Source organism: Rhineura floridana, chromosome 2, assembly GCF_030035675.1.
Source record: "Rhineura floridana isolate rRhiFlo1 chromosome 2, rRhiFlo1.hap2, whole genome shotgun sequence".
In the NCBI taxonomy this organism is placed as follows: Eukaryota; Metazoa; Chordata; class Lepidosauria; order Squamata; family Rhineuridae; genus Rhineura; species Rhineura floridana.
In genome coordinates this window covers 16,427,853-16,441,887 of record NC_084481.1, presented here as the reverse complement: position 1 = coordinate 16,441,887, position 14,035 = coordinate 16,427,853, and the positions used below count along the sequence as shown (strand labels likewise).

The following is a 14,035-nucleotide window of genomic DNA, read 5'->3' as shown; positions in this document are numbered from 1 at the left end:
TAAAAAGTTACCTATCTTTATTTACATATTTATTTTTACCCTAAAAGTGGAACTGTCTGTGTATTAAATTCATACAGCTTCAATTATCAATTATAATAACAAATACTTTATTCCATTTCTGAATATTCCTAATTCCCTTTTAATATGTATCGTTACCAGATTCCATTGATTTAACACTGCTACATACTTATCCTTCAACATAGTTGTTAGTATGATCACATTCAGTTGTTCTCACATTTTCTCAATTATATCTAACTTACCTGGTTTCTGTATACTCTTCCATGCTTTGGCATGCATGATCTTTGCAATCGTTAGGATATGCAATATGTGTGACTGTATTATAGCCAATTGCAATAACAAAACTGGAGGTGATTGTTTGAGGACTCCTGAAAAGTACTGATTTTTTTAGACTTGTGAAGAAGAGTTAGGTTGCATCACTCTCTCAATTCCAGCCAGATTGGTTTTATTTTCCAGTTTTCTTCTATAGTGGGAAAAAAAAGACTAATCAATTTCCATGAACTCATCTGAAATATTTTTATTTTTGTTCTCCTAACTGCCGGATTAACTTTTAGCATGTCATCTACTCGGTCTTTGTTTTATATTGATATTGTGAAGAAGTGTGAGGTAGTTGTGTAACCTAGCTAGAGTGTATGCAGGGAACGTTATGATAATTAATCAAATTGCTTAATGTCACATGTTTGTGTTTTTAGGGACACCACTTTTGGTGAGAAGGAGCAGTGATCCAGCACTAGGCCCACCTGCTGACTTTCCTGCAGGATCTTTGCATGCTAATGACGGTGATCTGAAGACTTCTGTGTTAGTAGGTATCTTGTGCTTCTGAATTCTGTTACTGTTGTTGCTATAAATATTAGGCTACTTAGACATTTATGTTAATTAGTAGCAGGTAGTAGCTTGGTTCAAAACAATCATAGGATTCTTTGGGCCAGGGTAGGAAACCATTTTGTCCTTGAGGGCGACATATAGCGGTGGGTGCATGGGTGGGAGCCACATGCCAGTGACCATGGCTGGAGCCATTGATTGGCATGATCTGGGCAAATGGTGGGTGTCCCTGTTCATACTAGAGCAAATGGGCTTTCCTGATCCCCCTTTTCCATAGCAACCCTTCATGCTATCTGAAAAGCTCCTCCTGAGGGTTGAGGGCATCTCCTAAAGGGTATGTGGAATGTGGCAGGGCCTGCTGTAGATATGGGAGGAATCAGAGGTACCTTGTGAGCAAGCACATCTTTGGATCCAAGCTACTGCTACTACTAATATATGTCTTGAGACACTTCCTGGAAAAAGCCACCTGGGATAGGCATAATCTTATTCACCCATTCATAAAGTATATACTTTTGAGTAGATGTAGGTGTCTTTATATGTTTTCATTTAAATAAAAGAATGTCAAGTAAACACAATCGTCATAATGAAAGACACTGGGAGACTGGCTTGTTCTTACTCTCTGTTCCCCTCTCTTGTACGATTGTGTATGTGTGTTGGGTTGCCATTTTTGGCAGCATCATTTTTATCACTATACAGAATCCAGAACCTTTTGGTGCTGCATTTAAAGTTTACTATAACAACAGCAGATATATATCTCACATGCTTCAACTCTGTAAGATGTGATTGTTTAAGTCTTAAAATAAATAAATCCTCCCATCATTTGTACATTGCTGATATGTAATAAACCTGTTGCTGCAGGCACAGGGTCCAATTGGGGCTCTAATTGGATGTTTAAGAATCTGTCATTTGTGCTTTCCATGTATGTTATGGGAAATACTAGTATAATATTTGTGTACTGACAGCAAACAAAAATTGTCAAGTACGTAGAGTCTTTTTTCATGCATATACCCATACTAGTCTGTCTCATTATCCATGATGTAGTTCTGTTGCATCAACAATTCTGTTGCTGAAGCTAAGCATGCCTATCCCTCTAGTCTGGATGGGAAAATTACCTGAAAAACATACGGAAACCACTCTGAGTTCCTTGGAGGAAGAGAGGAGTATTATAAAATGAGACGCTTGCTGCCAAATAGTACTGAATTGGCAGCTATTTACTTATATATTAAATTTATATTCTGCTCCTCCTCCTAGAACTCTGTGCAACTTTCTAAAGGTGTTATATAAGCTCTTACTGTTATTGATCTTTGACAGCAAAAAAGTCGTGGTGGATGACAAATAACTGCAAGAATAGATAGATGTTCTTCCTAATTAATTGTGTCCGTTCTAAGTGGCATGAGTCTTGCTGGCCCAAATATTAACGTCTCCTGCACCTGCCCACTTTAAGATAATATTCTGTGTAGAGCTATTAAATATTGGAGTCGATATTTATGGAGAATTCTTTAGGAAGGTAGAATTCAGTGTATGGCCTGGCATTATCTTTGCAAAACAGCAGGTTCTGATGAAATAGTAGGTCAGATTTTCCAGTGAAATTGGATGTTTCCTAATGTAGCTTAGAACAAGTATGGACAGAAATCAAATAGTTAGTAATAATGAGTTCATTAATATGCATCTTACACATTAAGCTTGGCTTGGAATTGAAATAATTAATCTTGCACTGTTAGGTTATACCTCCAGAAAGATGCTCAAAGGGAAACACAAGAAAGCTCAGATTTAGTTCAAAGAAGAAGGTAAAGTAAAGGTTAGGATTACCTGGATAGATATTTGAGGGAGAAAGAATCAAGTAGGTCTAAGAGAATGAGTTCTGGACCTTTTGCAACTTCTCTAACCAAGTTAGCTGTAGAATTATATGCAGAACAGACATTTGTGTTTCCATCACAGATGCTCATTACACTTTCCTACATTGTAAAAATTGTGAGCAAAAGATTAGAAATATGTACAACTTTAAATAAAATAAGAGTACAGTAGGGCCCCACTTATACGGCAGGTTAGGTTCCAGACCCCCGCCGAAAAGAGCAAAGTGCTGAAAAGCGGATCAGCTGTAGCGTGAGGGTCTGGAACCTAACCCGCTGATCTTCCCTCCTCCGGCGCGATCAGATCGAGCGCGGGGGTCTGATCGCACCAGAAGAGGAGGAGATCAGCTGTAGTGCTCTACAGATGTTCTTCCCCTCCTCCGCCGCAATCAGCTGGAGTGCGGGAGTCTGATCGCCCCAAGGAGGAGAAGATCAGCTGGAGTGCACTACAGCTGATCTTCCCCTCCTCCGGCGTGATCAGATCGAGTGCAGGAGTCTGATCACGCCAGAAGAGGAGATCAGCTGTAGTGCTTTACAGCTGATCTCCTCCACCGGTGCGATCAGATCGAGTGTGGGAGACTGATCACGCCAGAAGAGGAGATCAGCTGTAGCGCTCTACAGCTGATCTTCTCCTCCTCCAGCGAGATCAGCTGGAAAGTGGGGAGCTCCAGCCCCCCCTCCAGCTGATCGCCCTGCTGGCGCCATATTACCGGAACACTGAAAAGCGGGGCGCCAAGAACCGGGGTCCTACTGTACTTTTATGTACCTGGGTTGCTAAACAATTTTAAGGGAGTGATCACATTTGTTAATCATTTTTAAAGAAGAGTTCTGTAGTGTAGGTTTTTAGATCAGTGGGCCATAATAGGCAGAAAATGTATGAGTTGACACTTTGCTTTAGCAAAATTTGTCTGTAGTGATTCACTGTAATATTATATTACATAGGGTTTTTTATGTCTTACATATACAGTCACAAATAATTGGAAAACTAAATTGCACATGATCTAAATTTGGCTATGTAAATACATTAAATAGGCTAGTAAGAAATGAACACTTTACAGAGCATGTTTACCGACAGAGGATGTTGCAACGTTTGTTCAAGCAAGAAGTATTTTCAATCTAGTCTTCTAAATTCAACTATATTGTTTTCTTGAAATTAATACATTTCAGGTGCGATGTTGCTCTGAGATATGAACTAATATTTCAATTAACTTGAACATGCCCATGGATTAATCAACATATATTGCTAAAAAGTTGCATTGGAAATTATGTTGCAGGCATATCATGTAGTATTTCCTTATACTAACGATTAGCAGTTATATTAACTGTGGCACTAATTTTAAAGCTCAAGCCAAGGGTAGAAGATTGTTATAAATATTTGTATGTGTAATACATGAACTAAAATATGTGGCAATAAATAGACACTTTATTGTGACTTACGGAAGCACTGTTCGTGAAATGAGTAGAGTTGCCTTTTGTTTTAAATGTTGTAGTTAGCTTATAAGTTTAAAAAAATTAGAAAGGAAAGGAAAATATCTTCCAGTGTTGAGAGTTTGGAATAAATTAATATTATTGAGGACATCATCCTGAACCTCAGACCTTTTTCAGGTTTACACTTTACCACGCAACTTTTTATCTTTGTAAGCTAATTTGCATGCACAACATGTAGGTGTATATTCAGTGAACCATGAGTAGAAGGAAAACAGCAGCTGGTGCAGTTCTGCCAGAACTTGGTGTAAGGGTTCCTATCTTTGGATTTAGTTTCACTTTTCTCCCACAAGATGTAAGATGGACTGTCCTTGAATAGCGGTTTCCTTGCACTTGCAAGGTGAAAAATTTTGGATCTAGCTCAACATAAAAACTGTTCTTTCAGAAGTTTTGTCTCACGGTTAGATTTGATTACTGGAAATATAACTACACTAGATGTAAATTACACTTTAATCTCTTATAATATATAGCAGTAAATATAAGTAAGCTCTAATAGCTCCACCTACTTTGAATTTATACATAAACTATACATAAATTATATATAAAATATGCTTATCAAAATTGGTTGTCTTTTATGTACTGTGGATATATAATTTGTAATTTGGAAAAGGTTTGTACTCAATCAGAAGCTTTTTATGTTTCAAGGTTTTTTTTAAAAAAAGGTCAACCCTCTGGTTCTTATGCTGCTAATTGTAATTTTAAAGTATTAGATATTGTGATTTAGGTGTTTTCATATTAGCATAATAGTATCATGTACTAGTCCAACTAATACCATTGTACGTAATTTCATATGACTGGGTAGTTGGAGTTGAAAAAGTGTTGCAGTTCAAAAGATTATATTTGAGCTAAAGCTGTATCAATTACTTATCCACTAAATACACACACACACAAAAAATATATTTCAAAAAAGGGGAAGGAAATTACATTTTACATAGCATAATTTCAGTTTTAAGCCATTAAATCACACATATGGATGGAGTGTTTCTTGACCCATAGAATTAATAGTTATACATTCGTACCTTCAGCTGTTTAGTTAGGCCGTGGTTGGAAGTCTAAATTGTTATATGTGGCTGTGTTTTCAAAATGCTGTATCTTTCGCTAGGTTCCCCCCCCCCCCACGCTCACTGTTGTTCTGGGAGGTGCTGCATCCTTGCCCATGTATTCATCATTCATTGTAAAGATGTATGTAGAATGTTACATTATTGATAGAAATGTTACATTATATATTAGTAGGCTGTAATTAATGAACTATATAGAAGTGTTCTATGCTTAATTGTTGTGTGATATTAAAATCAAGCCTGCAACTTTGATGTGCAGTTTGGCTTTTTCTTGACAATTTAAATAATAAATTTAAGGATCTAGTAACATTGTTATGGCTTACTTCTTACCTTATATTGGTGGCATAGGAGGAGGTCTTGCAGTAGTGGTGTGAGGATCCTGTGCTGTGGCTCCTCCCAGGAAATGAAGTAACACCATTATGGGGATAAGTCGCTTAGTGGGTGCCTCCCATTTGGGGCCAGTCCTTGTCATGCTACTCTGATAGCACTGGGAAGAACTCAGTGCAGTGATTCTTAGGCTGCCAGTGTTATGGAACATGGGGGGCAATGTTTCCATTTTATAGCATATACTTAGTTTTCATCACTTGTTTTGACATTCTGTTGTATATAAGTTACAAGTTGTTCACATCTACACACCTGTTCTCATAATTAAAAGTTAATTGTTGGCTTAATTGTAACTTAGTGATAACCTGTGCATCTTAAACATCTGTTATCTGTCTCCAGCCACAAATGGAGCTTTCTCAATGGAGAATTGGAAAATCTTCTTGTGCTATGTAGTTCTTTTTGTTTTTGCTTGCCATCTTGCTTCTGCGTTTGTAATTTAAAATATTAAAAATAAAATTAAAAATTTATAAAGATGTGAGCTACCACACTAAAGGTTTTACATAACTTCTCACACCTCTTTTTCAATACTTTCCTTCTTACGTTGACATATTCATCAGCAAATTATTGGTAATGAAAGCTGGGTAATTAAGTCTGGTTCTTGCCACCCTCCAACCATTCTCCCAGCCTGTACAGCTGTGGAAGCTTATCTGCAGTTATGGACAGCCTGTAGATGCTTCTCCTTAATGTCAGGTAGGCAGGTGGCCACGCTGCTGCCTAACAGTTTCTCTAACTGAGCTGACAGAGGTGGTCTCAGGTGTGGTGTGGAGGACCCCAAGACTTTTGGTGTTGAGAACTTCAGTGATGACACTGAGGCTACCTTCCCTGGAATAGTCAGGACTTGAACCATAGGACTGTCTTAAATAATAAGCCCAACATTATCTCCTGATGGGGAGAAGTGTTACTTTTATATGGGGAAGGGCTGAAGCTCAGTGGTAGAACATCTGCCATGCATGCAAAAGGTCCCAGGTTCAACCCCAGCACCTCCAGAGAGGACTGGAAGGAACTCCCTATCCGAAACCTTGAAAAGCCGCTGCCAGTCAGTATAGACAGTACTGAGCTAGATGGACCAGTGGGTTTGACTCAGTATAAGGGCAGCTTCCTATGTTCCTATGGATCTGGCTTTTTGTGCAGATATGGAGGAAAGTAATTGTTGGATGGGGGAGCCAGAAATGACTCCATAAAGGGCCTGTTGGGTATGGATTTGAAGCAGCAACATCTGGAGCCCTCAGGAACCCTCAGTGACCAATTTGCTAATCACTTCACAGATAAAATCACTTGCATCCGTGCTGACCTTAATGCTGCTGTTGTGACAGAGTCAGAGATGGATGGGACCATCTAAGACTGTTAGGACAGAGACCTTTCAGCTTGCTTTAGCCTGAGGAGATGGAGAAATTGTTTTGGAGCAGTGAGGTCAATTCTTACTTGACCTTTGCCGTTCATGGCTGTTGAGATCGGCCAGATCGGGTTTGGATGATTGGAGCTCAGAAGTAGTGAATGCCTCCTTGAGAGAGGGAGTGGTTCCTGTCTGCCTGAAGGAGGCCATAGTGATGTCACTCTCAAGAAAGCCACATTTAGATATTTTGGTCATGGACAACTGCCATCTGGTCTATAATTTGCCTTTTTGGGGGCGAGGTGATATAGCAGGTGGTGGTGCTTAAAAGGCAATCTGTGGCCTTGAACAGCATACTGGATTGCAGGAAGCTGTGTCCAGCCACCCTAATGTTTGCAGGTTTCTAAAGGGGGCAGTTGCTCTGAACCTCTCCTCTCCTTGCCTGCCCACAGATTACCTGACTGGAATTTAAACTGGGATCTCACAGTGTTCATAGGTCCTCCCTTTGAGCCAAACGGGAATGTTGTTAAAATGTTTTTGTCTTAATATGGTATTACTGATGGCTGTCACATCAATATGCAGGGTGTCAGAATTGGAAGCGTTATACTCTCACCCTCAGTTTTGTGTTTTCCATGAGGAAAAGATGGTGCTACATCCAGAGACCATAATTCATGCATAAGATTAGTCTTGATAGGTCGCAAGAGGTAATTCTCCCATCGTTTTGCCCTAACCTGGTCTGTCAGAAGGAGATGCCTTTATTTTTACCTGGACAAGTTAGTCTCACCCTGCATGTCCAAATCCGTGTACGTCATTCTAGGTTGAGTCATTTGGCAAAAATTGACAGCCACTATTTTCAGGTGATTGAGAGACTGTGTTCCCTTAGTGCACAACAGCCTTGGAGAAACAGCCCTTCTTGCGTGTCAAAGCTTGTTCTCAAGCTAGAGGAGATATGTGAGGAGAATAGCCATGTGGAGTGTGTTCACCCAATCGCCAGGCATTACAAAACTGATCAGTATTCCTGCTGAAGTGGCCCTCAGTACAAGAGTGTCCCAGGAAGCATTGCAACCTTGAAGTGGGATTCACAAATCAGAATGACTTCCAGAAGTCCTGAAAGAAAAGGAAATTCTTACAGTTAATTCATGTTCTCCAAGAGGGCATTTTCCATACCTCTTCAGTCCAGGTCAGCTAAAGTTGACCTTTAGCTGCCCTTGCTGCACATCTGGCCCTCTGCACCTCTGCCCTTGCTGCACATCTGGGGGTGGTAACTTGGTATCTCTGGGGATATATTCCTGCTACCATTGGCATCAAGTTATTTCCAATTAAGTTTTTAACAAATACAGCATAATTGTCATTATTTGTAGTCTTAATTTATCTTTTGGAAGGGTTTTTTTGTATAGAGGAATTCTACTTCTTTTATAGTCTGGGGAAACAGGGCCCACTCTTCCTCTTGCAGGAGATATAGTAGGATTTTTGGCTCTGCCTACTAATCCAAGGAGGAATCTGTTCCCAGGTACCAGCTAATTAGAATGTCCTCTGGCCACATCAGCAGAGGAGTACTTCTGAATTTTATAATGTCTGCTGAATGTGTGAATAGATGGCCACATGGCTACTGCCCTACATATCTTCTGTGTAGGAGATCTGCATTTGGCTCAGCAGCTGTGAGCCCTGAGAAAAATATTTATTAGCTATCAAGCTTTTGTCACTACTTTGAAATGCATACATTTGCATTGCATGAAAAAACACCTTTTTGGGGATGAATGGAAGGATTTTCTGTCATTTAGAAGGTAGAACATTCTTTCCTTAACTGCTTGTATATGTTTAAATAGAATTCTGATTTAGATGAGTCAATTAAAAAAACCAAGCAAAAAACAAGAAACCACAACACCCAAGTAGCTACCGTATGTATTTATGCTGTGGGAACATATATATAGAATACTTATAATCAGTATGAGAGCTTGTCAGGGTACTGCTTTTGATGTCTGATTAAATGATCACAGGGACATCTGGAGCGAGTTAGTTTTGGAGCTGTTGCTCTGATGCACTGCAGAAACCAAGCCTATCTAGCAGTCTTAATCCGTGGGGCGGGATGCGGGGGAGGGGGGAAGGATGTGCTTTTTTTAAAAAAAGTTTCCCGCTACTGCATAATACACAAATAAAGGACTGCCAACTTCTTGTTCTCTTATGTGACCAACTATAGTATCATTTTCTGCTATTTTAGATTACAAAGATGCAGTGAATATGAACACATAATGTAAAATTGTCAGCTTAAGGGAAAAGGCAATATTTAAATGGAATGTGTTTTATGACTTCAGTATGTTGAATCCATCGGCTTGGGGATCTGGGGTAAAGTCAAATCATGGAAAGATCAAAGTGTACTATAATAGTTTATGTCCTTTCTGTGACCTGCTTTCAGTTCGTTAATCTGTACAGCACTTGTTTGATTGTGTTTTTCCTGTTTTATTTGTGCTTTTCACTGTCAGCTTAGTAGAAAATAGAAAGAACAAAAGCACAAACGCTTGCTTCAGGGAGACACGTTGTGAATAGCTAATTTTTAGGATGTCTTTGCTGCTATACATTTTAATGCCTCCTATAGCTGAGATTAATCTCTGTTAGGAAAAATGTATGTACCCTGTAATGTGTGAGGGGCACTGCTTTGCCATCAACTCTGCATTTTAAGAATTCATAGTATTTCTGTCCATAGCCCAGCCCTTAACAAATGTGTATTGTTCAAGTGAATGAGAGGCACTGGCTTAGTTAACTCAATGAGGTAATTGTTCCTCAGCTGTCCTGATTGACACAAATTGTTTCATGTTGAACAACAAATTTGATGTTTGTAACTTAAAACAAATATGTTAGAGGGCATGTACTAAATATATGTTGTGGTAAATGTTAGAAGCACTTCAACATCTGGGAACTTGGTGACAGAGATTTCGTCCTCCTGATGAAGGTTGTGAGGAAGATGTAACTGCAGAATAGTGTGAATGACTACTTTCTCAATCCTTATTGGCAAAGTTGTTCTCTAGGAACTGTAAAAGCTTGCACATCTGGGAATACAGAGGATTCCTCCTGAATAAAATTAGCACTACTAGAAATGTTGAGGGTTTTTTTTATGTAGTTCCCAGTCATATATGGCACATGGCTGTGCTTATTTTTAGAGGATGCTTCATAAGGCATCACATCTGAATCAAGCTGCTAATGCCTTGCATGGTAAAGCAGATTGAGCCTGGCACCTTTTTCTGTTTTAATTTTACATAGTTGTCAGATGTAGAAGTGCTTTGAAGTAGGGAGATAAACAAAGAGCTAAAACAAAATTAAAAGGAGCACAAACAGCATTTCATCTTGGTGCTTTTGAAATAATCTGAATGGATATAGTAGTCTTGTGCCAGTGTAGTAAGTCTGCAAACATTATCCGATCAATCTAAATTGAGTTACTGTATATTCAGTAAGCAGAAACAGGTGGAAATTAGTTTATCTGTTCCAGACTTTGTTTCCTTTGAACATTGCAACATAAACTAGGTTTTTTGACCTGATTATTGTTTTTATTCTCTCCTCTCCACCAACCCTCAGATGGGAGGTGGCAGAATGTGTTCTTCAGCTTTCATAGCTTTAAAGTTGAAAATGATGTGAAGGTGCAAATGAAAGTGTGCAGTCTGATCCAAATATTGAAGGAAGATGAAGACCTAGTATAGGTCAAAAATCAAAGGGTGCTCGAACAACTAAAATGTGAACAGTTATTTTAATTCTGCTTACAGTTGTAAGCAGCCTAATTTCTCCGTTGTTTTTACAATTGTGATCATAGCCCAGCATTGGCTTAAAATATTTCCTGTCAGTTCTGTAACCATTGGATTACAAAGTCTTACAGAGATGATGTCTGATGTGATAATAATAAATAATAATAATAAAATTTTATTTTTGAGTTGCCTATCTGGCCAAATGAACAGCCACTCTAGGCGACGTACAAAATACAATAATACAATAACATATAATATAAAAACCAAGAAGGACCATAATCAATAATTAATAAAACACCAGTTAATAACAACAGTTAAAAGACTAACCCACCCCAGAAATCCCATAGGCCTGCCTGAACAACCAGGTCTTTAAGGTCCGGCGGAAACTTGACAGGGAGGGGGCATGGCGAAGATCAAATGGGAGGGAATTCCAGAGGGTGGGAGCCACGATCGAGAATGCCCTCTCTCTAGTCCGCACCAGCCTAGCTAGTTTAACTGGTGGGACCGAGAGAAGGTCTTGTGTGGCTGATCTTGTCAGGCGGCATAATTGGTGATGCTGGAGGCGCTCCTTCAGATAAACTGGGCCGAAACTGTATAGGGTTTTAAAGGTCAATACCAACACCTTGAATTGGGCTTGGTAAACAACTGGTAACCAGTGTAGATCTATTAACACCGGAGTAATGTGATCACGGCGACGGCTATTCTTACTCAAACGTGCCACCGCATTCTGTACCAGCTGTAGTTTCCAGACCGTTTTCAAGGGTAACCCCACGTAGAGCGCATTACAGTAGTCTAAGTGGGAGGAGACCAGGGCATGTATTACCCTTGGGAGCAAATGGACAGGAAGGTAGGGTTGCAGCTTTCGTATCAGATGTAATTGATACCAAGCTGCCCGGCTCACTGCCGAAATCTGAGCCTCCATGGACAGCTGGGAGTCAAGAATGACCCTGAGGCTGCGGACCTGGTCTTTCAGGGGCAATCTTACCCCATCGAACATCAGGTCTATATCTCCCAACCTTCCCTTGTCTCCCACGAGCAACACCTCCGTCTTATCGGGGTTTAGTTTCAGCCTATTCCTTCCCATCCAACCACTTACGGATTCCAGGCATTTGGACATGGTCTTCACAGCCAACTCTGGTGAGGACTTAAAGGAGAGATAGAGCTGAGTGTCATCCGCATATTGGTGACACTGCAGCCCAAAACTCCTGATGATGCCCCCCAGTGGCTTTACGTAGATGTTGAATAGCATGGGGGAGAGGATAGAACCCTGTGGTACTCCACAGTTGAGAGGCCAAGGGTTTGACACCTCATCCCCCAATGCCACCCGTTGACGCCTGTCTGAGAGATAGGAACGGAGCTACTGTAAAACAGTGCCCCCTATTCCCAATCCCTCCAGGCGATCTAAAAGGATACCGTGGTCAACAGTATCAAACATCAAAATGATGTTTTGGAAGACTTGGCCCCAGAGACTGCAACATCTGTTCAGGATTTGTTCTGTAATATTCATGTTCTAAACATTCCAAGTTCTTCACTGGTAAATTCTCATTTATTAATAAATTTGAAACTTCTCTCCTTCTGTATAATTATAGGAAACTTTAAAGCTTCTGCCGGCCCATTAATAGACATTGTTTTCATATTGTATGTTTGGTCTTTTAGGTTGGTTCACATATTGATGCTCCCATTAACAGCCTACACCTGATGGGAGTTTTGGGGATAGACCTTGTATGACACTGCACATAGCATGTCATGTGGAACCTGGGTATCAGCATGCACGCACATCCTTTTCACAATTGCAAGGATGCCGAGATGGAGCATCTGGATAATGTATAACAAGTTGTTGGTGGTGGACACACAAGCAAATGTACACAATCCTGCGGCCTGCTCCATACTCTGAAATAGACTGTAGTAATGTTGTGGGATGAACATGTCAGTAATACTCCATCCTAAAATGGAAGGGAGAGACATAGTATTCCATCCCCTAATAATTATTATAAGCATCAGCTATCAAAATAGGTTTTATTTAGAGATTTAAGAATTAGTGCTGATATAATTCTTCTGATTGGGAGTGGGCCATGGAAACATAGGCTTCCTCCAGTTCCTTCTCCCTCAAAACATATTGTCCCCTTTCACCATAACGACACATAACAGATATTATGGGTGATGTTGTTAACCACAGTTAGTGCTAGTAGGAGTGAATCGAATTTGAAACCAGGGAACAAAGCTGGTTAATAACCCCTGATTAGGAGGGAACCAACTTAGCATTTGTTGTTGTTATGTGCCTTCAAGTCGATTACGACTTATGGCAACCCTATGAATCAGTGACCTCCAAGAGCATATGTCATGAACCACCCTGTCCAGATCTTGTAATTTTAGGACTGTGGCTTCCTTTATGGAATCAGTCCATCTCTTGTTTGGCCTTCCTCTTTTTTACTCCCTTCTGTTTTCCCCAGTATTATTGTCTTTTCTAGTGAATCAGGTCTTCTCATTTTGTGTCCAAAATATGATAACCTCAGTTTCATCATTTTAGCTTCTAGTGACAGTTCTGGTTTTATTTGTTCTAACACCCAGTTATTGGTCTTTTTTTGCAGTCCATGGTATGCACAAAGCTCTCCTTCAACACCACATTTCAAATGAGTTGATTTTTCTCTTATCCACTTTTTCACTGTCCAACTTATACATCTTTGCCTTTGAGGATCTTTTCTAGTTCTCTCATAGCTGCCCTCCCCAGTCCTAGCCTGATTTCTTGACTTTTGTCTCCATTTTGGTTAATGACTGTGCCAAGGTATTGATAATCCTTGACAAGTTTAATGTCCTCATTGTCAACTTTAAAGTTACAGAAATCTTCTACTTTACTCTTTTTGACGTTCAGCTGTAGTCCTGCTTTTGTGCTTTCCTCTTTAACTTTCATCAGCATTCGTTTCAAATCATTACTGGTTTCTGCTAAGAGTATGGTATCGTCTGCATATCTTAAATTATTGATATTTCTCCCTCCAATTTTCACACCTTCATCTTGGTCCAATCCTGCTTTCCGTATGATATGTTCTGTGTACAGATTAAACAAATAGGGTTATAAAATACACCCTTGTCTCACACCCTTTCCGATGGGGAACCAATCGGTTTCTCCATATTCATTCCTTACAGTAGCCTCTTGTCCAAAGTATAGGTTTCACATCAGGACAATCAGATGCTGTGGCACCCCCATTTCTTTTCATGCCTTCCATAGTTTTTCATGATCTACACAGTCAAAAGTGTTGCTCTAATCTATAAAGCACAGGGTGATTTTCTTCTGAAATTCCTTGGTCCGTTCCATTGTCCAACGTATGTTTGCAATATGATCTCTGGTGCCTCTTCCCTTTC

At 39.9% G+C, this 14,035-nt stretch overlaps 1 protein-coding gene across 4 annotated transcripts in view; it reads left to right on the top strand.

The window, feature by feature from the left end:
* Positions 1-14,035, top strand: part of PARD3B (par-3 family cell polarity regulator beta) — an 894,180-nt gene that overhangs the window by 189,861 nt on the left and 690,284 nt on the right. For all 4 annotated transcript variants that reach the window (XM_061607918.1, XM_061607919.1, XM_061607920.1 and 1 more), the window contains exon 4: positions 711-820. In XM_061607918.1, the coding sequence (XP_061463902.1) occupies positions 711-820 (110 nt within the window). The remainder of the gene's footprint in view (positions 1-710; positions 821-14,035) is intronic.